The sequence below is a fragment of the Thalassophryne amazonica genome, chromosome 1, assembly GCF_902500255.1.
Source record: "Thalassophryne amazonica chromosome 1, fThaAma1.1, whole genome shotgun sequence".
Classification (NCBI taxonomy): domain Eukaryota; kingdom Metazoa; phylum Chordata; class Actinopteri; order Batrachoidiformes; family Batrachoididae; genus Thalassophryne; species Thalassophryne amazonica.
Genome location: NC_047103.1, coordinates 51,423,740 through 51,450,668, shown reverse-complemented (window position 1 = coordinate 51,450,668; position 26,929 = coordinate 51,423,740). Strand labels below are relative to the sequence as shown.

Below are 26,929 nucleotides of genomic sequence, written 5' to 3'. Positions count from 1 at the left end.
AAAGAAGGGGATACAGTGGTGCATGACACAATAAATCACTGCTGAGCAGTGTAGAAGCTTCCCATATGGGGCCTTGGACGTCAGACCTCCTGCATGTGATGAAAATATGTGCTAAATAAGAATAAATGAATGCACTCTTAAGGTGTAGTGACACTATGATGGATTGAGTAAACTAATGAGTAAGGGACTGAAATAATTTGTCTGGTGGCAAATATATTTTTATCCTTCTGCCTCCAGTGGATTTGGGGCTCTGATGGATGGATAATGTCATATTTCTACTGGCACCACAAAGAGTCGCATTCAGCAGAATAATTTTCCCAGTTTCAAGACATACATGCATGCTTGGGGGAGCAGGATTTGAGCGGGGTTCGCAAAGGTCTGAATGTAAATGTGGCCAGAATCTGGCTAGCTCTGAGATAATGATGTCATACTTCCTCACTACGTTTGTGCGCCAACAGCGTCTTCTCCACTGTGCCAGCATTCAGGGAGGCTGAATGTTGCTGTGTAAACTGCAGTAACTGTCGTCTCTCCCCTCATGGGGCAAACTCTCCACCTGATGTCTGCTCAAAGTTTTGAGCACACTCAAAACATTCGAATGGACTGGTCGTACATCAGTTGAGAAGGAATACATTTAAAGAATGAGAAAAGGGCTTGTACAGAACATAAACAGATGTAAATGGATATCAAAATTTGATATATGTTACTCCTACATTTCCTCAGTCCGTCACAGTGTGACTGACACTGTATTGTGCAACAGTCAAACAAATGAAAAATAAGTAGTATTACGGTATGTTTTTGGACTTGGACGTTCACTGGCCATTTTATTAGGTGCACTCATACACCAACTTTACATCTTTATGTAGAAATATAATGAGCAAAATTTGAAATGAAAGTTGATTTGATCTTTATTTGCGGTGTGCTGATTCAATATTTTGGATTGGTGTTGGTCTGGTATGAACCAAAAATTACTGGATTGATTACTCTAATTAAAAAACAATAAAATTTCAGATCAGACACTTCAATCATACATCTGAGTTGTTTGCTTTTTATGTTTTCCTTTAGGGAAGTAGAATATTAATTTCACAGTCTGAGATGATGTTTTGTTTGATGGCTGGGTTAGCAAAGCACATCCAAGAAAATATTAACAGATTACTTGTTTTATGAACAGTAGCAGATGCTTATGGTTACTGGTATCACATTGGAAATTAAAAAGTGGTATAAAAAAGTGGTATAGAGCAATCCGTAATACTTAGCAACTTCAACATACTGGAGTTTTCCGTCTGTATAAACTGCAAAAAAAATGTTCAGGTCCTAGGTACTAGGAACATGTTGCCTTAAACTAGTTAGGCTTTTTCAAGAAAAACTTAAGACTTTAGAGGTTAAGTTGTATTAGCATAAAACATTAAGTCTCCAATATCGAGGTAAATAAAGTTCCATGTTAATAAAACTTTGGCCTGTTTAGTTTCACCATGTGTAAAAATGCAAGTACTTCAAGGCAACTGGTTTCCACGCAATTTTCTATTAAAGTCAACAAATTCAGCATAAGAGTGTGACTTCAAGGCTGAAAACCCACAAACTGACATTTCATTGTGTAGAGCTTTGTATTCAATAAAGGCCCTGGTGAGTTTAAAAGTATCTACAGAAGCCAAAAAAAAAGGGCATGCAATTGTGCTTCGTCACCTCAGCTGAGGAGCCGTTCTCCACAGATTTGATGATGGGAACTCTGTTCCTCTCCTCGAGCGTGAAGCCAAACCCTCCATCACTCGGTCTTATCTAGAAAACAAGTCTCTCATCAATAATATCCAAATGCAGCAGACCAAAGCTTTCTCACAGAGCACAAACAAACAGTGCTGCAGACAGACAGCAGCCGTGGCACTTATTTGCTCAAGATACTGACAGAAGAAAAAAAAATTGCAATGTTACATATTTTCTAATGATTTAAAATGCTTTTTGTTTGCTGTGATTTATAGCAAACATATCAGAGAGAGTCCTAATTAATCTACTATCCATGGATGAAGGTGCTCGTGCTCACCAGCAGAGACTTGGTGATGACATTCTCGACTATTTTCAGGTCGTGCTTCATTGGTTTGTGTTTGGTGTTGGAGCCTTCCATCTCTTCATCAGCAAAGAAGCGAAACAACAAGGGCTCATCCTTGAATTCGCTCTTTTCCAGCACTAAAGGAGGAAGCATCAAAGTAAATAACAAACTGACCAGAAACTTGCAGCACAATAACAATTCAGGCAAAAAGATAAGACTCACACTTGGGGCACAAAACTTGGGACTGTTCTAGGTCAAAGAGTTTAGTTGTGTTTTGGCTCTCATAGGCGTAAACTCCCTGAGACACAAAGAAGATGTGTCCAAGAAGTAGGAGCAATAAGCACAGAGCAGAGTAGTGTGTACTGACAACCAGAAATATTATCATACTTTAATCTGAGAGACTTTTGTTTGCTTGTTTATTCCACTACTCCTCTGAGATGCTTGGGCAAATTTCCACCAAATGTGCTGTGTGCATGTACATAGGTTGATCACAGAACTGCCCTTAAGAGGTTTGTTTTGACAAAGTTCTAGGTCACTGGGTCCAAAGGTAAAAAATCTGGTTTATCTGTCTTTGTTCCCGTCATCCCCCCCGAATCCATTGCCCGATTTCTAACAAACTTGACATGTGAATGACAGTCAACCCTAGAACTGCCCTTAAAGGGTTTGTTTTAGCAAAGGACAAGGTCACTGGGCTCAAAAGTCAAAATCATGATTCCCTCCTCCCCCACACACACACATACACACATGTAGGTGCACATATGTAAGTCATGGGTTAAAGCAATAAATTTTCATCTGACTGAAATTTTTTCCTGGCAAAAATCAATGCCAGCAATTCCCTAAAATGTAGCGTAGGGGGGGGCACCTCTTTTTTTTCCTCAATAAATACAATAAACACATTATACAATATACAAATCTATTCTAAATAGCCTCTAAGGAGAGACAGACAAAGCATAAAAAGAATGCAAAACCTGAACATAAAGGTACATAAAAGGGTGGTGGGGTGTAGTCTTGATTCTGGGGGGTCGGTGGGTGCTCCCCCAGAACATTTTTTAAAGACCAAGTCAAATTTTGTGTATTCTGGTGAATTTTAACAGGTATGAAGCCCTCTGAAACAAATAAAACTCACTTCAATCTGTGAAGTAAAAACACAGTATTGATTATGGGGGGTCTGAGGGTTCTCCCCCAGACGTTTTTAAAAGAGCAAGTTAAATTTTGTTTATTCTGGTGAATTTTAATGGGTATGAAGCCTTCTGAAACAAAGAAAACTCACTTCAAACTATGGGGGTCTGGGGGATCTCCCACAGAATTTTTTTTAAAAAGAGAAAGTCAAATTTTGTATATTCTGGTGAATTTTAATGGGTATGAAGCCCTCTGAAACAGAGAAAACTCACTTCAAACTGTTCAGTAAAAACACACTCTTGATTATGGGGGGTGTGGGGGTGCTCCCCCAGAAATTTTTTAAAAGAGAAAGTCAAATTGTGCATATTCTGGTGAATTTTAATGGGTATGAAGCCCTCTGAAACAAATAAAACACACTTCAAACTGCTAAGTAAAAACACATTATTGATTATGGGGGGTCTGGGGGATCTCCCCCAGAATTTCTTTTAAAAAAGCAAGTCAAATTTTGTATATTCTGGTGAATTCTAATGGGTATGAAGCCCTCTGAAACAAAGAAAACTCACTTCAAACTGTTAAGTAAAAACACATTATTGATTATGGGGGGTCTGGGGGATCTCCCCCAGAATTTTTTTTAAAAGAGCAAGTCAAATTTTGTACATTCTGGTGAATTTTAATGAGTATGAAGTCCACTGAAACAAATAAAAGTCACTTCAATCTGTGAAGTAAAAACACATTATTGATTATGGGGGGTGTGGGGGTGCTTCCCCAGAAATTTTGTAAAAGAGAAAGTCAAATTTTGTATATTCTGGTGAATTTTAATGGGAATGAAGTCCTCTGAAACAAAGAAAACTCACTTCAAATTATCAAGTAAAAATTCTTTGTCTTCTGTAGTATTTTGATCTGTTCTAATCCGGTGAATGCACCAAAAGGGTGCTGTGTCGCTGTACAGTCAATAAAATACAAAATTAGGGCCTAAAGCAACTGACAACGTTGTTCTGCTGTGCACAAAGTAACAATGTCACCAGTTTTGAAAACGCATGCACACTGAGAAACTCAAAACTGGCTTATTCACATTTAATATGTAAAATGCTCTCACTCGTAAAACAAACTGGGGCTGCAACTAATGATTATTTTAGTAATTGATTAATCATTTTTTTCTTGTTTGTTTTTTTTTACTTACATGTGAGTTTTGCCATTATTTCTTGAAGTGAGTTATTAAAAGGCCTTTATCACCCAACATCAACGTTTGAGCTTGTAATAAAGTTATGATGTTTTACTCTTGTCAAAAAGAGTCCACAAAAGTATTTTAAAGGCCTGACTAAAGTGTAATATGTAATCAATAAGTTATTTTCATGAAAAAAGACACAAATGTGCAGTTTACTGCATTTTATTTTTTTTCTTGTGTAAAAACACAGCTTAGATATGGTTTGACTGAAACAAATTGTCATTAAACTTAAATAATAGAATAGAATAGAATAGAAATACTTTATTCATCCCAAGCTGGGAAATTTCTTTGCAGTAGCAGCATTTACACTTAGACGGTGCACCCTTGTTCCCACAATTAATAGTAGAATAAAATAAGGAATAAAAGAGAAATAAAATATATAAAACAGGGATGAAGTGGAGGTGTAAGAGTCACTAGGTGTTCACAGTTATTTATTTCTATATTTATTTATTTATGTTCATTGTTACTTGGTTTTACCTTTTCTGTTGTGTTTTATCAGGTTCTTTTTGTCTGTTTCTCTAAAATTGTCTTGTAGCAATATTAGTTATTACTTTTGTTGTTGTTGGCATTATTATTATTATTAATATATAAATAAAAATAAATAAATAAAAATTACAATTTGTAATACATTTGACTCTTTTACAACAACAAACTTTAAGCCATTAATTATTTATTATACAGAAAACATGCACACAAACTGTGCTGAGATGCGAACAGCTTAATGCCAAGTTTAACATTGAAAATGCCATAGACATGCTAACGCGTTAGCATCAGTCCCGTTTTTAAGTTATAAAATACATCTATCAACTGTTTTAGAAGACCATAACAGGTCGGTTTAATATAAAGAAGGTAAATATTACTCACAGACATATGCTCTTTAGGGTTTTAGCGGGGAAAATTAAGATAAAGCGAAACCATCAAAACAGTGAGTCGGATCAATGCTTCATTGGTTCAAACCAAAGCCACGCCCTGCTCAACTTGGGGAAGGTCTGCCAATGCTCCCACAAAGACAGGGAGGAGAAGGACTGTGGCTCATAGCAAGCTGTAAACAGAGCGAAGAGGAGTAAAAATTCACACAGTCCTTTCCTCTGCAGACCACGCTGACATTGCTGCTGCTTTGATTAGCGCAGAATGGGATGTTGCTTTGACAGTGAGACTATCATATTTCGGCCCCAAAACACACATTACACCACGTACGCACGCATATGTGTGGTTAAATTTTCCAAATGACGGAAATCCGTCGTGGTGACGGAGAAGTTTAACCCATGATGTAGGTGAGTTCTGGAACTGCACAGCCACCATCAAATTTACAAAAGGCCAATCATTATGGCAAAATTATTGATGTCAAATGTGAAAATTGAAGTTTGAGCCTTTTTTACGTGGACTTTGCATGTTTTCGTTGTGTGTCTGTGTAGGTCACTCAGGGTACTCCTGCTTCCAAAGACATCCAGGTTAGGTGATTTAATGACTTCAAATTGACCTTGAGTGACAGTGTGAATGTTTTTGTGCTTGTCTGTCAATATGTGTCATCCCTGCAGGGTCGTCAGTCTGTCACATATGACAGACTGGCCGAGCCTCTTGCTCAATGACCACTGGACTAGGCTCCAGAGCCCGTGATCCTGAAGTACAATAAGCAGGCTTAGAAAAAGGATGGATGGATGGAAGGACGGACGGACAGATGGATGGATGTTAAATAAATGCATAATACCACACTTACTGGATAATCAAAACTAAGAAAGATCATTCTTTCTTTGGATGATGCAAAGAGAAAAGTAAGAAAACTATCATTTTAATTTTTGCAAACAAAAAAAGGAAAAGAAAAAGTAATGAACCAGTTTATTCTTATTTACATACAAGTAAAGGGCCCTTAAACATGGAGAACCACTGGTCTATACAAAGTCTACTTGGGTACAACAACACTGGGCACAAACAGTCTGGATGATGTATTAACAGCTCAATGAATAATCATATTTGTTTCAATCAGTCACATTACTTGCCAACCACAGTGGCTTGTGATGAAAATATTTTGCCAGATGAACACACATCACCAGGAAATTGTATTGTCACAAAGATGGCTTAGAGTGATTAACATGAATCCACTGTGCAGCAACTCAGCAAAGGCAGATGGCCATTTTTTGTTGATGTAAATTCTCTCCAACGGTGGTCTGATGGGGTACAAGTTTCCATTGCAACTGATACAACCCCTGGCAAAAATTATGGAATCACTGGCCTCGGATGATGTTCATTCAGTTGTTTAATTTTGTAGAAAAAAAGCAGATCACAGACATGACACAAAACTAAAGTCATTTCAAATGGCAACTTTCTGGCTTTAAGAAACACTATAAGAAATCAAGAAAAAAGATTGTGACAGTCAGTAACGGTTACTTTTTTAGACCAAGCAGAGGAAAAAAATATGGAATCACTCAATTCTGAGGAATAAATTATGGAATCACCCTGTAAATTTTCATCCCCCAAACTAACACCTGCATCAAATCAGATCTGCTCGTTGACACTGACCCTATGCCATGACATTGACCCTATGTGTCTTTTTGCAAGGAATGTTTTCACAGTTTTTGCTCTATGGCAAGCTGCATTATCATCTTGAAAAATGATTTAATCATCCCCAAACATCCTTTCAATTGTCCAAAATATCAACGTAAACTTGTGCATTTATTGATGATGTAATGACAGCCATCTCCCCAGTGCCTTTACCTGACATGCAGCCCCATATCATCAATGACTGTGGAAATTTACATGTTCTCTTCAGGCAGTCATCTTTACAAATCTCATTGGAACGGCACCAAACAAAAGTTCCAGCATCATCACCTTGCGCAATGCAGATTCGAGATTCATCACTGAATATGACTTTCATCCAGTCATCCACAGTACACGATTCCTTTTCCTTAGCCCATTGTAACCTTGTTTTTTTTCTGTTTAGGTGTTAATGATGGCTTTTGTTTAGCTTTTCTGTATGTAAATCCCATTTCCTTTAGGCGGTTTCTTACAGTTCGGTCACAGACGTTGACTCCGGTTTCCTCCCATTCGTTCCTCATTTGTTTTGTTGTGCATTTTTCGATTTTTGAGACATATTGCTTTAAGTTAAGTTCTTAAATCCTCCAAACCGTGACTATCCAGGGTTGGGACCAGGAAGCAGAGTTGTAGTCTTACACACCTCTCTGCAGCTTCTCTCCCCCTGCCATCCCCTCATTACCCCATCCCCGTAGAGACGGTGCCTGCTCCCAGACTACCAATAACCAGCAAAAATCTATTTAAGCATAAAAATTCAAAAAGAAAAAATAATATAGCACCTTCAACTGCACCACAGACTAAAACAGTTAAATGTGGTCTATTAAACATTAGGTCTCTCTCTTCTAAGTCCCTGTTGGTAAATGATATAATAATTGATCAACATATTGATTTATTCTGCCTAACAGAAACCTGGTTACAGCAGGATGAATATGTTAGTTTAAATGAGTCAACACCCCCGAGTCACACTAACTGTCAGAACGCTCGTAGCACGGGCCGTGGCGGTGGATTAGCAGCAATCTTCCATTCCAGCTTATTAATTAATCAAAAACCCAGACAGAGCTTTAATTCATTTGAAAGCTTGTCTCTTAGTCTTGTCCATCCAAATTGGAAGTCCCAAAAACCAGTTTATTTGTTATTATCTATCGTCCACCTGGTCGTTACTGTGAGTTTCTCTGTGAATTTTCAGACCTTTTGTCTGACTTAGTGCGTAGCTCAGATAAGATAATTATAGTGGGCGATTTTAACATCCACACAGATGCTGAGAATGACAGCCTCAACACTGCATTTAATCTATTATTAGACTCTATTGGCTTTGCTCAAAAAGTAAATGAGTCCACCCACCACTTTAATCATATCTTAGATCTTGTTCTGACTTATGGTATGGAAATAGAAGACTTAACAGTATTCCCTGAAAACTCCCTTCTGTCTGATCATTTTTTAATAACATTTACATTTACTCTGATGGACTACCCAGCAGTAGGGAATAAGTTTCATTACACTAGAAGTCTTTCAGAAAGCGCTGTAACTAGGTTTAAGGATATGATTCCTTCTTTATGTTCTCTAATGCCATATAACAACACAGTGCAGAGTAGCTACCTAAACTCTGTAAGGGAGATAGAGTATCTCGTCAATAGTTTTACATCCTCATTGAAGACAACTTTGAATGCTGTAGCTCCTCTGAAAAAGAGAGCTTTAAATCAGAAGTGTCTGACTCCATGGTATAACTCTCAAACTCGTAGCTTAAAGCAGATAACCCATAAGTTGGAGAGGAAATGGCGTCTCACTAATTTAGAAGATCTTCACTTAGCCTGGAAAAAGAGTCTGTTGCTCTATAAAAAAGCCCTCCGTAAGCTAGGACATCTTTCTACTCATCACTAATTGAAGAAAATAAGAACAACCCCAGGTTTCTTTTCAGCACTGTAGCCAGGCTGACAAAGAGTCAGAGCTCTATTGAGCTGAGTATTCCATTATCTTTAACTAGTAATGAGTTCATGACTTTCTTTGCTAACAAAATTTTAACTATTAGAGAAAAAATTACTCATAACCATCCCAAAGACGTATCGTTATCTTTGGCTGCTTTCAGTGATGCCGGTATTGGTTAGACTCTTTCTCTCCGATTGTTCTGTCTGAGTTATTTTCATTAGTTACTTCATCCAAACCATCAACATGTTTATTAGACCCCATTCCTACCAGGCTGCTCAAGGAAGCCCTACCATTATTTAATGCTTCGATCTTAATATGATCAATCTATCTTTGTTAGTTGGCTATGTACCACAGGCTTTTAAGGTGGCAGTAATTAAACCATTACTTAAAAAGCCATCACTTGACCCAGCTATCTTAGCTAATTATAGGCCAATCTCCAACCTTCCTTTTCTCTCAAAAATTCTTGAAAGGGTAGTTGTAAAACAGCTAACTGATCATCTGCAGAGGAATGGTCTATTTGAAGAGTTTCAGTCAGGTTTTAGAATTCATCATAGTACAGAAACAGCATTAGTGAAGGTTACAAATGATCTTCTTATGGCCTCGGACAGTGGACTCATCTCTGTGCTTGTTCTGTTAGACCTCAGTGGTGCTTTTGATACTGTTGACCATAAAATTTTATTACAGAGATTAGAGCATGCCATAGGTATTAAAGGCACTGCGCTGCGGTGGTTTGAATCATATTTGTCTAATAGATTACAATTTGTTCATGTAAATGGGGAATCTTCTTCACAGACTAAAGTTAATTATGGAGTTCCACAAGGTTCTGTGCTAGGACCAATTTATTCACTTTATATATGCTTCCCTTAGGCAGTATTATTAGACGGTATTGCTTAAATTTTCATTGTTACGCAGATGATACCCAGCTTTATCTATCCATGAAGCCAGAGGACACACACCAATTAGCTAAACTGCAGGATTGTCTTACAGACATAAAGACATGGATGACCTCTAATTTCCTGCTTTTAAACTCAGATAAAACTGAAGTTATTGTACTTGGCCCCACAAATCTTAGAAACATGGTGTCTAACCAGATCCTTACTCTGGATGGCATTACCCTGACCTCTAGTAATACTGTGAGAAATCTTGGAGTCATTTTTGATCAGGATATGTCATTCAAAGCGCATATTAAACAAATATGTAGGACTGCTTTTTTGCATTTACGCAATATCTCTAAAATCAGAAAGGTCTTGTCTCAGAGTGATGCTGAAAAACTAATTCATGCATTTATTTCCTCTAGGCTGGACTATTGTAATTCATTATTATCAGGTTGTCCTAAAAGTTCCCTAAAAAGCCTTCAGTTAATTCAAAATGCTGCAGCTAGAGTACTGACGGGGACTAGAAGGAGAGAGCATATCTCACCTATATTGGCCTCTCTTCATTGGCTTCCTGTTAATTCTAGAATAGAATTTAAAATTCTTCTTCTTACTTATAAGGTTTTGAATAATCAGGTCCCATCTTATCTTAGGGACCTCGTAGTACCATATCACCCCAATAGAGCGCTTCGCTCTCAGACTGCAGGCTTACTTGTAGTTCCTAGGGTTTGTAAGAGTAGAATGGAGGCAGAGCCTTCAGCTTTCAGGCTCCTCTCCTGTGGAACCAGCTCCCAATTCAGATCAGGGAGACAGACACCCTCTCTACTTTTAAGATTAGGCTTAAAACTTTCCTTTTTGCTAAGCTTATAGTTAGGGCTGGATCAGGTGACCCTGAACCATCCCTTAGTTATGCTGCTATAGACGTAGACTGCTGGGGGTTCCCATGATGCACTGTTTCTTTCTCTTTTGCTCTGTATGCACCACTCTGCATTTAATCATTAGTGATCGATCTCTGCTCCCCTCCACAGCATATCTTTTTCCTGGTTCTCTCCCTCAGCCCCAACCAGTCCCAGCAGAAGACTGCCCCTCCCTGAGCCTGGTTCTGCTGGAGGTTTCTTCCTGTTAAAAGGGAGTTTTTCCTTCCCACTGTAGCCAAGTGCTTGCTCACAGGGGGTCGTTTTGACCGTTGGGGTTTTACATCATTATTGTATGGCCTTGCCTTACAATATAAAGCGCCTTGGGGCAACTGTTTGTTGTGATTTGGCGCTATATAAAAAAAAAAATTGATTGATTGAATTGAAGTTTTCTGTCTTGACGCTTTGATGTCTTCCTTGGTCTACCAGTATGTTTGCCTTTAACAACCTTCCCATGTTGTTTGTATTTGGTCCAAAAAAAGTAACCGTTACTGACTGCCACAATCTTTTTTCTTGATTTCTTATAGTGTTTCTTAAAGCCAGAAAGTTGCCATTTGAAATGACTTTAGTTTTGTGTCACGTCTGTGATCTGCTTTTTTTCTACAAAATTAAACAACTGAATGAACATCCTCCGAGCCGGTGATTCCATAATTTTTGCCAGGGGTTGTATTTGTCACACCATGACACTATGGAGCAGCCCGGGGTTCTAGATGGCAACAACTCAGACAGACAATTGGTCCATCCCCACCTCTATATGCTGCAACCAGGTGAAATATGGGGATCTCCTTGGACTTTTCTAGTTGCTGAGGTCCTCAACACAGAGGCACCTGTGTGCTGCTTCATGCACAGAAAAATGTGAGTTTGACCAAAATGTAAGGATTGATGTTCTCTCACAACGTAAGACGTACGCCTCTTCTGAGGCTACATAAGTCACCATTTGTCTGACACAAAGTCCTTCTAATGGTGCTCAAGAATCCCACCAACAGGTGTATACAGACCAGTACATTCACTGAATTTCCCACTATAATGACTTTAAACTTTCATTATTGTGAATTTTTTAAAAGCATGTCAAGGCATAACACCTTTATTAAACTGTTGTACCATTTTCCATGTAATTCATTAACTGATGCTTATTTCCAAGTTTGTCATTTGGTGAAGAATCACTTTATTATCAAAGTGACTTTGCACAAAAACACAAATAGTTCTGAAAAGGCTGTTTTCAACCCAACGTTGAAAGTCAAATTTCCACTAGAATACCAACAACTCACCTTGCGCTGTCACAACTCTCCTCCCGCTTTCACGCAGGCATAAAAATACCAATCCGGCATGTAAAGTAGATTTTTATGTCCCCCCCCCCAAAAAAAAACTTTTAGCAGCTGTGCTGCATGAAAAGGTCATTTAACCTTCATGAATAAATACACACTATAAGACTGAAAGAAGTCACCAACTATGGGCCAAAAATCACTTTAGGAGTGAACCTAATCTCCAAGGCAACATAATGCCTTCAACAAGAAAGAATGACTCCAAAGGAAAAACAGGGTTTCTTCCAAGCATTCCCTCACTTCATTCCCCTCCTGATCAGATACTGATCCAATCGGTTTAATAGCCGCTCCATCGTCAGGCCAAATAACTTACTGGCACGAATGGTAAAAATACACTGCAAGACATGGAAGTGAAAGAAAGTTTGATGTTTAGAGCTCCATAGCTGTGCTGGTAATTTGTAGTGTGAGGCTGAACTTTGGGTAGTTTGGAACAGTTACATCATAAGGACATAAGGACATGCACTGTGACTCATGCTGTAGTGCCTATGAAGTGAACTTTGGTATGAGGGAAGAACGGAGTTAAAAAAAATCTTGGACTCATAAGTATGGCTATTCAACATTTGCACTGAAAATGACAAAGTCACATGTTATCGGCCATGCATAGAAGTAAGCACACATGAATTCATCTGCAGCCTTATGATCACACACATGCAGAAGTCCCCTCGCTGCTTTGGAAAAAAGTATTTCTGTCTTGTGTCAATGGGATTATAAACTGAAATGGAAAGAGAACAAGCGTGGTTGTGTTCTAAAACAGGACACTAAATGCCAGGCGCCGTCTGTGCGGTTTCTCTCAGGCGATCATCTCTTATTTTCCTCGACGATGGAGATGATTCCACAGCCTGTGAGGTGCACAATCCTTACGTCTTTGTAAATGAAATCCTCAGCAAGTGAAAAGTGGCGTACCGTGATGCATGAAGCCGTTGTTGCACAGCTCCACCCCCAAGATCAGCGCTTCCTCTCTGGTTCTGCAGTCTCCCTGCACGAGACGATAGCACAGGAAGGAGAGAGAATGACCACGTTTAAGTATAAATTGTGTGGACAGTGAATGAGAAAAGAGATGAAAAAACATAAAAGACGAGAACAGGAGACGGACTAAAAATAGAAAGCTGAACAAAAGGGCATTGTGTGTTTAGAGAGGAGTCAAACTCATACCCCTCTTTGATACTGCATCCAAAAGCCTGGAGGCCACCAGAGCCACACCATGCTCGATCTCAAACAGTGCCAAAATCTTGTCTAGACAGCGTATTGTGACAAGGCTGGGAAGAGAGAGCGCTTTTCTGCTGGCCCGGGGTCAAACACATTCATGTCATATGAGCTACCACACATTCTCACAGATGTGTACCGTCTGCTACGGATCCTGTGCTGGTCGCCATATATGTTTCATTTCTTTGTTGTCATCTTGGATGGGGCTATCAATCTGTTAGCCTCAAAGCTTCCTGTCAAAGCCAATAAAGCTTAGCAGTCAAATCAATTTCGCTTTTCTTTGTGTACGCTTCCTTTCGGCTCCACTTAGAGCATCATGTCTGATGGCAACAAACACTTCTGTCAGTCACGTCTGTTTCTTTCTGCTGTTAATCTTTTGAAGTGACCCGCCTGTTATGACAAAAAGCAATCATCGTTTTGCTATGTTTCTTGTGTTTTCTTTCAACTTTTGCATGTTTGTGGAAAGTAGAAATGTGTTTTCAATATGGGCATAAAGCTTTCTGGATGATTCCACGTGTTATTACACAGGCGATGTTTCAGGTCTTACCTGCGCGACGAGCCAGTCGATCAGTTTGTTAGCCATCACCACAGATTTGTAGGTCCTCAAATGGTAATCTTTATCCCTAAAGTGCCATCAAAACATTCATTAGCTACATCAGGAAAATAAAAGTCTACCTTTGGAAATCAAACTAAAGCCTCATTTATGCTCTACATGAAGTACAGATGTTTTCTGAATTGTTATGCATACAGGCAAAATGCTACAATACCACTGGAAACTGTGAAGGACCAACTGTAGAGCATATATATATATATATATATATATATATATATATATATATATATATATATATATATATATATATTTAATTTATTTAATTTTCTATTTATTTAGTTTATATGGCACCAAATTACAACAAAGCTCAAGGCGCTTCACACAAGTAAGGTCTAACCTTACCAACCCCTAGAGCAGGGGTGGGCAACCTGTTCCAGAAAGAGCCATGAGGGTGAGGCCAGTAATGACTCCAGAACAGTCTGGGCCCTCCAGTGCTCCGTATCAGCCTGCTGTTGCTGTTCTCAGTGTTACCACACAGACACACTTTGCCAGACCTTGAGAAAGCTGTCTGAACTGGAGCGGTGACTTTCCCATGAACACAGGAGCTTCCCCAGGGACGTGCAAGGGCCAAGCTGCAAGCCGGGGAAAGCCCACAAGTACTGTGACTTAGAGCATGAGGCTGCACCACTTCAACCTCACGCACTCACACACTCGCACAGCTCAGACCAGTCAAACCTGACATATCAGTCAAGTTAAGGTCCAGTCCACAGCTGTCTTGAGGTCTTTTGACAGCAAAGCCTGAGTGTTTGATTGCGGCCTCCTTCACAATGGAACCTTCTGTTTCACTCTTGTGTTTGACAGTGATGAGGACAGTCACGATCGTATTAGTTGGTAAAGCACGTTCTTCTGCTGCGCAAAACCAAAGTGTGAAGAGGCACACAGTTTTTGCTTTTTTTTACCCTGAATAGGATACCACAGCCAGAGAGTTTGAGGCTGAAGCAGCTGGTGCAAAGTGAGGGTTGTCAGAGTGAAAAATGGGGAGCAAACTTCGGTCCAGTAGGCAACCATATGGCCATCATACGGAAACAGCAGTTTGAGGTTGGAGAGGTGCTTTTCAACTTGTGGGCCAAATGGGAGAGTTTGCAGTGATATTTTGTGAGAGGCAACTGTCAGGACAGACACACAGGCAGGAATGAGGTAACACAGGGAATTGTAATTGTTTTGTTTGTGTACAAAAACAAACTTTGAAACAGACAAGCTCAATATCAACTATATCAATCAGTAAATCATTTGATTTGAGTGCCGCTATGATCTTGTGTCTTAAATATTATACAGCACAATATTATGTGCACATGCAGGGTTATGTATCATCCCGCCGATGCCTTTCATTAACTCTTGAATGTTAAATTTTTGTATAGGGAAAGAAACCACCTATATTTCTCAAACGTTAGGATTGTACATGTTGTGTGGGCCGCTGAAGAGGAGGTACTGCTGGCCCACCACCACAAGATGGCGCCCTGCTTGAAGTGCGGGCTTCAAGCGAGAGGGCGTCAGAGCGACCGGGAGTGACAGCTGTCACCCATCATCCGTACCAGCTGTGACTCATCCACTACTCATCACCACCACCATAAAGGCCAGACTGCAACTCCACCTCCCCGCCGAGAAATCAGCTACCATTCAGGTAACTTCTCTGCTGAATCTTAATCGAGCATTAGTCTGATCTCTTTTGCAGCCGTTTTCCTGGGACGGATTCCTTGTCTGCTGTGTTGGCGTTTGGTGTGGACTGCGACGGCTTCGCCTCACACCCCAAACCAGACAAGTGGTTGTCTCAGGAGCTGCACGAGTGTGTGATTCGGAGGTGGAGGTTCTCCCTCCTAACTGAACACTGACGGTGGGATTACTGAGTGTGCGAACTCACACTCATCAGTACTGTTTCTGTTCTCTGCCAGCAGTACCGGGTCTGACTGCTGAAGACAGTGGCCACCTGGGGCGCAGGGCTTGGCGGCTCCGGTGTTCTTCAGATCCATTGGTGGTGGAAGCTGTGTGGGATCTGGCTCTTCTCTCGCCAGACGTCTTCTATCTTCGAGCCTGCCCACACGTCACCTTGTGTATAATTGACATTCCACCATACTGTTATTGTCTGTACTTCGTTGTGCGATTCACAACATTAAATTGTTACTTTTTGGCTTACTTAGACTTAGACAACTTAGACAACTTTATTCATCCCACCAGGGGCAATTAATTTAAGCAGCCTGCATACCAGCACATCACAAAAAAAAAAGTTATCCATTGTCCGTTCATTAATGCCCCCTGTTGTGGGTCCGTGTCACGACACTTTCACAACAGTACATCCCTTTTCCAACTTTGCATGAAGACAGTTTGACTGTTACTAGATTTATTCATTCTTTTTCTATACCTGCTCACTCAAATCAAGGGTCTTGGGGGAATTGGAGTCTATTCCAGAAGTCATAGGGCATGAGTAACGGTATACCCTGGACAGGGTGCCAGTCTATGACAGAGTCACAGATTGGAAAACAAACTCATTCTCACACCTATAGACAATTTGAAGTTTTCCAATTTCACCAACCATGCATGCTTTTAGAAGTGAGAAGAAGCTAGAGCACCTGGAGGGAACCCCCAAGAACACAGGGAGAACATGCAAACTTCACACAGAAAGGAACAAGCCCCCGTAACCCCCCCCCCCCCCCTTACTAGGCTGTGTATTTGAATTATCTGTCTCTTTGTATAAATGTAGAAGAGGTTAGTCCGATATAGGTCCTAAGGCCCACTGGTGCCAGTTTTTTATTTACAGATTCCATACCATCAAGCAGATGAGAGTCTACGAGTCCCCTTGGACAGGATACCAGTCCGAAGCAGTATACTCCCCCAGCCAAGGCACCTATCCATTTACATCTCCATGGACTGAGAAAATGTAGATTGTCTTGTCTGAGGTAGCTTGGATAGGTAGCATAAGTGGGATTCAAACCCAGGTCTGCATACTGGCAGGCCGGCTGCTTACCTGCTCAGTTACCTGCTCTGTATATAAATGTAGACAATGCAAATTACTGGGTTCACAGCATGTGGCAATGCCACAGTTCCAAATAAATAAATAATACATTTTTAACAGGCAACAGTGGCCTTAGTGGCCACTTAGGACCCTGTGATTAGCAAAAAGGTTTCAAAAGGAATTTGATATGCCGTTCTTTATTTTATGTTGCGGTCACTGTGCATCTTAAAAGACACCAACATGGCCCAAAATATGACGATCATTCATCTTCACCAATATCTATCAGAACTCAAAATTTCAGAGTTGAATATGTAGTAGATTATATGGACTTGTTTACCGAGAGCCTGCATACCCACTCACTGGCTGACACTAGTAATCATATGCTCGCACACAGGGGAAAAGGCATACTTGTGAATGACATCCAATTAAGGAGCCGGGATAGTATGAAGCTCACGCGTATTAATTGATGAAGTAAGTCCTATATCGGGCCTGAGGCCGATGGTGCCGATGCTTATCCGCAGATTCCATAGTGTGACACGGATGACAGTCCACAACTACCCCCCGACGGGACGCCAATGAGAAACAGGTTATTTCCCCAACCAAGGGCAGTGTCCATTTACCAGTGGATGGACAGAGACAAAGCAGATGAAGTGTCTTGTCCAAAGACACAGACAAGAACTTGCTACAAAAGTGACCCAGATCTACATAATGGAAACCTAACACCTTATCCCACTGAGCTAACTGCTCAGTAAAATGGATATTTTCTTTTTATTAATTAACTGAATAGTTTAAATGAGCACACAGTATTAGCCTTTAGTGGACATCTTAAACTCAGCATTCTGATAACCTGGGAGGAATGGATTTACAGCTTCTTGTGAGAACAGTTAACAGGAACTACATACAACTTGCCCCTGACCCTCCTTGTTTCCACACTCCCTTTTTGCCTCATCGCTCTCATCGTGCCAGGAAATTCCACCTAATTAGACATTGGCTGGTCACTCCAATTAAACAGTGGCTTTCCCAGGCCCTGTGATGCATTGTTCTGGACTCTCAGCAAGAACACACTGAACAGATACACGGGCTAACAACAAACATGAACCAAGAGTTTTTCCATCAAGACATTTGGCCCCACATTTGGCAAATAATAACAGCACGACAAGTGCGGACAAATATGCACAAAATCACCCAGGCTACTATTTAGATTAACTAGTAGCCACCCCCACCCTTCGGCTATGCTTCCATTTTACTTTTGTAAAATGAAAGCTTTTCTTGAGGCTCTTTGAATCCAACATCAAACAATCAACACTGATGCAGTGCTTTGTGGAAAATGCATTAGTAGCCGGTACCTCACAAACAAAGAAATGAATTAAAAAAATACACCATAAAAAAATGCCTGCAGACCAGCAGAGTGCTGCAGAGTGCTGGTCTGCTGGTATTAAATTGGATGCTTTGCATAATTTGTTTGCTATAGAATTAGAATTGGTGTTATACACCTACAGCACAACTCTGTGTGTGGGCCACAAAAAAAAAAACAAAAAAAACCCCAACAAAACCTAGTACAATTTGTCCGTCAACGAGCTATATTTATTTATACAATCATCAATCTCTAAACCAACGTTACAGTACACGGAATTTCCTCCATGACTTGCGGGTCATTTGAGTGTCTTTTTCCGACTCCATGTTGTAAAGTTGGTCATATTTGCGGACTTTTATGCCAAACGCATTTGATCCATGATCAAAATGTAATTGGTATGCGCACTGCAAAAACCTTTAAAATATGACAGGAGAGGAAGGAGTAAAACCGGAAAAGTGACCAATCACAGTCTTTGCGGTCTCCTTCGTTTAGCAGGTGCATGTCAGGCTATGGAGAGGGTTCGCAGCCATGCAGAGGGCTCTGATATAAAGCGGTGTCTTTGGTTTGCCACACCCAGGGATATGTGTGTGACACTTAACGCCATTTTACAGTGCAGGCAGCAAGCAGCAATTGTTAATAATCGCAGGCCTTGAATAAATTTAGGCCGGCCTCATTTAGGTGGCGGGTGTGAGCACGGTTTGAAAAAAATAAACGCCCGGGCTTTTAATCAAGGAAATACGATGCCCACTTTCCTCGAATCAGCGAACGTCAGGGCTAAACTTTATTTCGTACCATTGTTGCAAATGGGCACATCCAGACTGCTCTGTTCAGTATATACGAAAGATTTTTAATGAAAATGCATTACGATCGGACAGGATATTTTGTCTGATGTGAGCGAAAATTCAGTATATACAGTGTTTATTAGATGGAAAACCATACAAAAGCATTGAGACTTTTGCTTTTGTCTGGTGAGTGTGACTATCCAGTTTATATGTACAATGATGGTTTAGGCAAGTTTTACTGTATATGTTTATTAAGTATTATTCATTCATTTTCTATGCCCGCTTATTCTGGTTAAAACCAACATTATTTGATCCGTCAAATAATGTGTGCTGCTTTTGAACATGACTGGAGCATTTTAAAATTTTGATCACTCTGTAATCCTTAAGTGACCCCTACCTGGCTACAGCTGCCATTCTGGGAAAGTTATACTGCATTTTTGTGTGAGCCATGGTATCCAGAGACTGGATTGTTAGTGTCATTTTGCCACCTTAGGTGATACCAATTTGGTCAAAATTGTCTACAGTCTCATGGACTCTCAAATCATTAATCCCATTCTTCAATATTCCCTCACACTGAACCTTTTGGCTCGAAGGACACATGATGATTTCATGTTCAGTTTGTGGCTGCAGCAATCAATATAGATGGGAAAAAAAAAATGTTTTAGTTCTACAACTGTCTATATAAATATGCACTATATAAATGCAGTCCATTTACCATTTAACACCAGTGTAGCAGGATAACTAGGAGCCTTCTTCAACAAGTAGGATATGTGGCAATGCCAAGTTGCTATTTTTGCTGAATATAATCAAATAATTTAGATAAAACTGTTAAGCAGGCAAACGTCTTGTTATTACACTTCAGGTGAGTCAACAATATTGTGTGCATGTCTGTGCACAGAGCAGGGAGAGAAGGAGGTAAACATGTGGAGCTTCACATCACAAATCTTTAGTTGTATTCCCAGAGGCTTAACGTTGAAGGAAAGCGTGCAATCAGTTGATCCCAAAATATTAATAATTGGCTGTCAAAGTACCGTGCTCATTTAGACTCATTAATTACAGCTCTTATAATGCAGCAACTTTTAAAAATGTAAATGAATCACTCTTTACCATTTTTTTTTTTGTTTTAATGCCACTGACTCCGTCTGTAAATAAAGAGTGGTTTTGGGAGCAATAACTGATTTGGGATGTGTGTGCCTTAGAACACTGTTTTGCACAGTTAAACAAGGGCACCAGACCTGAAGTTTTTGGTGTTTTTTTTTTAATCCAAATAGTCCCTAGGAAAATAAACTGTTAGCACATCTACAGCGCTCTGATTATCTGATGTTGTGCTCTAATGTGAGAAATAAAAGAGCCTCATGAATGAGAAATGCCTGTTAAATTAGTTTTCATACAAAGTAACTTGTTTTAATAACTGTCAAAGACTTAGCTCAAATGTGGGGGTTTGTGGGGAGGGTGGTTATCAAGTGGGTTTAAAGCTTTGGGCTTGTGACCAAAGAATCCTCAGTCCAAATCCTGTCAGAAAATCACTCAGGACCCTTGAGCAAGGTCCTTAAAATCCCAAGTTACTCCCTGTGTGTAGTGAGTGTATGAGTGTGAATGTGAGGCATCAGTGTAAAGTGCTTTGACCATAAAAGCGCAAAAGGCAGTCCACATACCATTTGTGTGTGAACTGATATTTTGTAGTGAAATGCTGGTGACGCTTTAGCGATCATTAATTAAACAGCCTCACTGAGCTCTTACATGTTTAAAACAGTCTAAAAATGCTTGATTCATGAAGTACTTTATCCTGATTCATTCACTCATTCATTCATTCATTTTCAACTGCTTATCCTGGTCTGAGTCACTGTGGCAGCAGAGCATGTAGCTATTCCCACACTTCCCTATCCTCTGCCAAGTCCTGTAACTCTTCCCGTGGGATCCCAAGGCCTTCTGAAGCCAACTGTGAAATCTAATCTCTCCAGCATGCCTTGGGTCTTCCCCGGGGCCTCCTCCCGGTTGGACATGCCAGGAAGACCTCCTTAGGGAGACGACCAAGGGGCATCCTCACCAGGTACCCAAACCACCTCAGTTAGCAACTTTAAGATGCGATGAAGCAGCGGCTCTACTATGAGTCCCTCCCAGAGGGTCGAGCTTCTCACCCCGTCCAGGAGTGTAAGCCCAGATACACGACAGAGCAATCTCATTTCTCATGTCATGAACCCAAAGTTCATGACCATAGGTGAGGGCAGAAGCGTAAATCGACTGGTAAATTGAGAGCCTGACCTTCTGGCTCAGCTCCCTTTAGAGCACGACTGTCTGGTACAGCATCCGTAAGATGTCACCCCAATCCATCTATCAATCTCACACTCCAACTTATCCCCACTCGTGAATAAGACCCCGGGATACTTAAACTCCTACGTTTGGGGCAGTAACTCTCCCCTGATAATCCACCATTTTCCGACAGAGGACCCGGCCTCAGAATTGGAGGTGCTGATTCTCATCTTAGTGTTGTGTGGGCCGCTGAAGAGGAGGTACTGCTGGCCCACCACCACCAGAGGGCGCCCTGCCTGGAGTGCGGGCTCCAGGCACCAGAGGGCGCTACCGCATCATGGGAGTAATCTGGGTGACAGCTGTCCACCCATCACCAAACACAGCTGTTTCTACTTCAGCCCGAGGTATATCAGGAGGACGGCGTCTCCACCTCAGTGCCGAGATATCGCCTAAGACTAAGGTAGTATTCTCTGCATTTATATATATTAACCAGCTAAACCTATTAAACCTTTTCAGGACTGGTGACTACAGATAGCTTCACTGTTTTGGATAAGTACTCACCTTCCTGCTGTTCTTTGACAAGAGGTGGAGGCGGCTTCTCCCCTCTCCGTTACTGGGTGCGTCATCCACGCCTGTGTGTTGTCCGCTCTCTCCTGCCCAGCAGTACCGGATACGACGAGCGGAGGCAGTGACCACCTGGGAATTCGGGACTTGGCGGTTCCAGTATTTCCAGGGTTCGGTGGCAGAGGAGATCTGGGTGGTTCCGGTTCGACTGAGACGGACGTCTCCTACCTTCGAGCCTGCCCACACGACACCAGCGGATTCGACCCCAAATTGTGTTTGTTATATTAATTGTGGCCTGTTTCACAGAAGTAAATCTTGTTATTTACCTTCTCCATTGTCCGTTCCATTGCGCCCCCTGTTGTGGTCCGTGTTCCAACACTTTCACAACAGGATATCTCGGCCAGCGTCATGGATCCCGAGGGGCGTCAACCGGCTGTTGAACGGCCAATGTAAGACCAAGGCGCGGCGGAGGCTTCGGGAGGGGTAATCGGTGAGTTGCAGCGGATCCTCAACCGCCTTCACCTCATCGGATCGATTTAATGACCGAGCAGTCGTTCTCCTAAACCGCAAGGTGGAGGCTCTCGCCGCACAAGTGGAGGCGCGCCCTTCGGGCGCCGCTGCGGCTCTCCCTCCCGAGGACCCTGCGACGAAAGTGACGTTCCACTGGTCGTTCAACGGCTGTCCCTTCCTCCGTCCCCAGAAGCATACAGAAGCCCTCCAGAGCCGTACGGAGGCTGTGTGGAGACGTGGCGCAGGACTTTCTTAGCAGTGTTCGCTCGTCTTCGCACAGCGTCCCGTGATGTACGCGACTGATGCTAGCAAAGTAGCTTATGTAATAAATCTGCTTCGCGGGGAGGCACGCGCTTGGGCTACAGCGCTCTGGGAGAAGCACTCGCGGCTCCTTCATACATACGATGGGTTTGTACGGGAGCTCAGAACAGTGTTGACCATCCCAACAGAGGAGAGTCCGCTTCAACACGCACTACTGTCAATAAGACAGGGGCGTCGGAGCGCAGCTGCCTATGCAGTCGCCTTCCGCATCGCGGCGGCGAGATCCGGCTGGATAGCACTGCCCTCCCGCGCTGCCTTTGTAAACGGACTGTCACTGGTCCTAAAAGAGCACCCTGGTGGCTAAGGACGAACCGCGGGATTTAGTATGGGTCTCATCGATCTAGTCATACGACTCGACAACCGGTTAGAAGAACGCCGCCGGGAACGAGGCGAAGGGCGTGGCCAGGCACGCGGTCGTCCCTCTCCCTTCCGGGTCCGATCGAGCTCCGCCCTCCCCACGCTCCTCTGTTCCTGCGCTCCGTGGGTCCACAGCTCCCCCTACTGACGAAGCTAGGGACACGAGTAGGGCAACATTTAGGGCACCAGATGCACAGAGGAGATGGACCCACGGAGCGTGTCTTGTTTGTGGTTCAATAGAGCACCATGTGAGAGACTGCCCCGAGCGGTCAAACGCCAAACGCTCCGCCCCCTAGAGACTGGGCCAGGGGTGGGTCAAAACATTCACGTGGGACACACCCACATTGCTACACGACTCCCAGTCACGATCCTGTTTGAGGATTCAACCCTGAAGGCCCCCAGCACTGGTGGGACACGGGCTCTGAGGGAGAATCTGCTTGACAGTAGATGGGCCAGGGAGATAGGGGCTCCCTCTGGTGGCTCTTACCTCGCCTGTGCAGGTTCGGGCGACTAGATGGCTCCCTACCTCCCACCAATCACGCATAAGACACCCCCAGTAACTCTGGTGGTGTCAGGTAACCACCGGGAGGTGATCGAGTTCTTTGGACTCAGGCCACTCCCGTGTGGTTTTGGGTTTTCCCTGATGCTAAAGCACAATCCCCGGATCGATTGGCCGTCCGGGGTAGTGGTTCATGGAGCGAAACCTGCCATCGGGAGTGTCTAGGTTCCTCGGTTCCTCCCGCTCCCAAGCTAAGGAGGAGGTCCGAGTCCCGCCCAATCTGAAGGCGGTGCCGGCGGAGTACCATGACCTCGCTGACGTGTTCAGCAAGGATCTGGCTCTCACGCTTCCTCCCCACCGCCCGTATGATTGTGCCATTGATTTGGTTCCAGGCAGTGAGTTCCCGTCCAGTAGGCTGTACAACCTCTCACGGCCGGAACGCGAATCAATGGAGACCTACATCCGGCCTCATTAGCTGCCGGATTGATCCGGAATTCCACCTCACCGATGGGCGCAGGTTTCTTTTTTGTGGGTAAAAAAGATGGCGGGCTTCGTCCATGCATTGATTACAGGGGGTTGAACGAGATCACGGTTCGCAACCGATACCCGTTGCCCTTGTTGGATTCAGTGTCACTCCCTTGCATGGAGCCAAAATCTTCACCAAGCTGGATCTTAGAAATGCGTATCATTTGGTTCGGATTCGGAAGGGAACGAATGGAAGACGGCTTTAACACCCCCTCTAGGTCATTTTGAGTACCTGGTCATGCCGTTCGGTCTCACTATGCTCCCGCGACTTTTCAAGCGTTGGTAAACGATGTCTTGCGGGACTTCCTGCACCGGTTCGTCTTCGTATATCTAGACGATATACTCATCTTTCCCCGATCCTGAGATTCATGGTCCGGCATGTCCGTCAAGTTCTGCAGCGGTTGCTGGAGAACCGTCTGTTTGTGAAGGGCGAGAAGTGTGGGTTCCACCGCACTTCTTTGTCCTTCCTGGGGTTTATCATCTCCTCCAACTCCGTCGCCCCGGACCCGGCCAAGGTTGCGGCGGTGAGAGATTGGCCCCAACCCAACAAGCCGTAGGGAAGCTGCAACAGTTCCCTCGGTTTTGCTAATTCTATAGGAGGTTCATTAAGGGCTACAGTCAGGTAGTTAGCCCCCTGACAGCCCTGACCTCTCCCAAAGTTCCCTTCACCTGGTCGGACCGGTGCGAGGGCCGCGTTCAAGGAGTTGAAACGGCGCTTCTCGTCTGCACCAGTTCTGGTGCAGCCCGATCCTAGCCGCCAGTTAGTGGTTTGAAGTGGACGCCTCGGACTCAGGGATAGGAGCGGTGCTCTCCCAGAGCGGGAAGACCGATAAGGTCCTTCCCCGTGTGCCTATTTTTCTCGCAGGTTGACCCCCGCTGAACGAATTATGACGTCGGCAATCGGGAACTCCTTGCTGTGAAGAGGCCCTCGAAGAGTGGAGACATCTGTTGGAGGGAACAGCCGTGCCATTCACGGTTTTCACTGACCATCGGAACCTGGAGTACATCAGAACCGCCAAGCGTCTGAACCCCAGGCAAGCCCGCTGGTCACTGTTCTTTGGCCGTTTTGACTTCCGATTACCTACCGCCCCGGGACCAAGAATCAGAGATCGGATGCGTTGTCCCGGGTGCACGAAGATGAGGTCAAACGGAACCGTCGGATCCCCCGGATCCCATCATCCCGGAGTCCGCTATCGTGGCCGCCCTCACCTGGGACGTGGAGAAGACCGTCCGGGAGGCCCTGACCCGTGTCCTGGACCCCGGAAACGGACCAAAAAACAGACTGTACGTCCCACCAGAAGCTAGGGCCGCAGTCCTGGACTTCTGTCACGGTTCTAAGCTCTCCTGTCACCCAGGGGTGCGAAGGACCGTGGCAGTCGTCCGGCAACGCTTCTGGTGGGCATCCCTGGAGACCGACGTCCGGGACTACGTCCAGGCCTGTACCACCTGCGCCAGGGGCAAGGCCGATCATAGAAAGACCTCAGGGCAACTACAGCCATTGCCTGTGCCTCATCGCCCCTGGTCCCACATCGGCCTGGATTTCGTCACGGGTCTCCCGCCGTCCCAGGGAAACACTGTCATCTTCACGATAGTGGACCGTTTCTCCAAGGCGGACCACTTCGTGGCCCCTCCCGAAGCTCCCTACGCCCAGGAGACAGCGGACCTCCTGGTCCACCACGTCGTCGTCTGCATGGCATAACCATCAGACATCGTCTCCGATCGCGGTCCCCAGTTCACCTCGCATGTCTGGAGGAGCTTCTGCCGGGAACTGGGGGCCATGGTCAGCCTCTCGTCTGGGTACCACCCCAGACCAACGGGCAGGCAGAGCGGGCAAATCAAGAACTGGAGCAGACACTTCGCTGTGTGACAGCCGCGCACCCGACGGCCTGGAGTACCCACCTGGCCTGGATCGAGTACGCCCACAACAGTCAAGTGTCATCAGCCACCGGCCTCTCCCCGTTGAGGTGTGCTTGGGTATCAGCCCCCCTTGTTTCCGGTGGTTGAGGGAGAGGTCGGTGTGCCCTCGGTCCAGGCCCACCTACGGAAGTGCCGTCGGGTTGTGGCGGGCCGCCCGCTCTGCCTTGTTGACAGGCCACGGACGAGGGCGAAGAAACATGCAGACCGGCGACGAGCCCCGGCCCCCAAGTATCGTCCTGGGCAGGAGGTCTGGTTGTCCACCAAGGACATTCCCCTACAGGTTGACTCACCTAAACTGCAAGAACGATACATCGGACCGTATAAAATCCTCAAGGTCATCAACCCCGCCGCAGTGAGGCTCCAGCTTCCGGCCTCACTGCGGATCCATCCAGTTTTCCATGTTTCCCGGATCAAGCCTCTTCACACCTCACCCCTCTGCACCCCGGGTCCGGCACCGCCTCCTGCCCGGATCATCGACGGAGCACCGGCTTGGACTGTCCGCCGGCTCCTTGACGTCCGTCGGATGGGCCGGGGTTTTCAGTATCTGGTGGACTGGGAGGGGTACGGGCCCCGAGGACGCTCCTGGGTGAAGAAGGGCTTCATCCTGGACCCGGCCCTCCTGGCCGACTTCTACCGACGCCATCCGGACAAGCCCGGTCGTGCGCCAGGAGGCGCCCAGTTGAGGGGGGGGTCCCTGTTGTGTGGGCCGCTGAAGAGGAGGTACTGCTGGCCCACCACCACCAGAGGGCGCCCTTGCCTGGAGTGCGGGCTCCAGGCACCAGAGGGCGCTACCGCATCATGGGAGTAATCTGGGTGACAGCTGTCACCCTCACCAAACACAGCTGTTTCTACTCAGCACCGAGGTATATCAGGAGGACGGCGTCTCCACCTCAGTGCCGAGATATCGCCTAAGACTAAGGTAGTATTCTCTGCATTTATATATATTAACCAGCTAAACCTATTAAACCTTTTCAGGACTGGTGACTACAGATAGCTTCACTGTTTTGGATAAGTACTCACCTTCCTGCTGTTCTTTGACAAGAGGTGGAGGCGGCTTCTCCCCTCTCCGTTACTGGGTGCGGTCATCCACGCCTGTGTGTTGTCGCTCTCTCCTGCCAGCAGTACCGGATCCGACGAGCGGAGGC

At 44.1% G+C, this 26,929-nt stretch overlaps 1 protein-coding gene across 1 annotated transcript in view; it reads right to left on the bottom strand.

The window, feature by feature from the left end:
- The window catches only part of prex2 (phosphatidylinositol-3,4,5-trisphosphate-dependent Rac exchange factor 2), a 432,315-nt gene that overhangs the window by 229,549 nt on the left and 175,837 nt on the right, over nucleotides 1–26,929 (bottom strand). The window contains exons 14-17 of the mRNA XM_034169827.1: nucleotides 13,693–13,768; nucleotides 12,846–12,918; nucleotides 2,033–2,175; nucleotides 1,681–1,773 (exon numbers count right to left, since the gene is read on the bottom strand). Of these exons, the coding sequence (XP_034025718.1) occupies nucleotides 1,681–1,773; nucleotides 2,033–2,175; nucleotides 12,846–12,918; nucleotides 13,693–13,768 (385 nt within the window). The remainder of the gene's footprint in view (nucleotides 1–1,680; nucleotides 1,774–2,032; nucleotides 2,176–12,845; nucleotides 12,919–13,692; nucleotides 13,769–26,929) is intronic.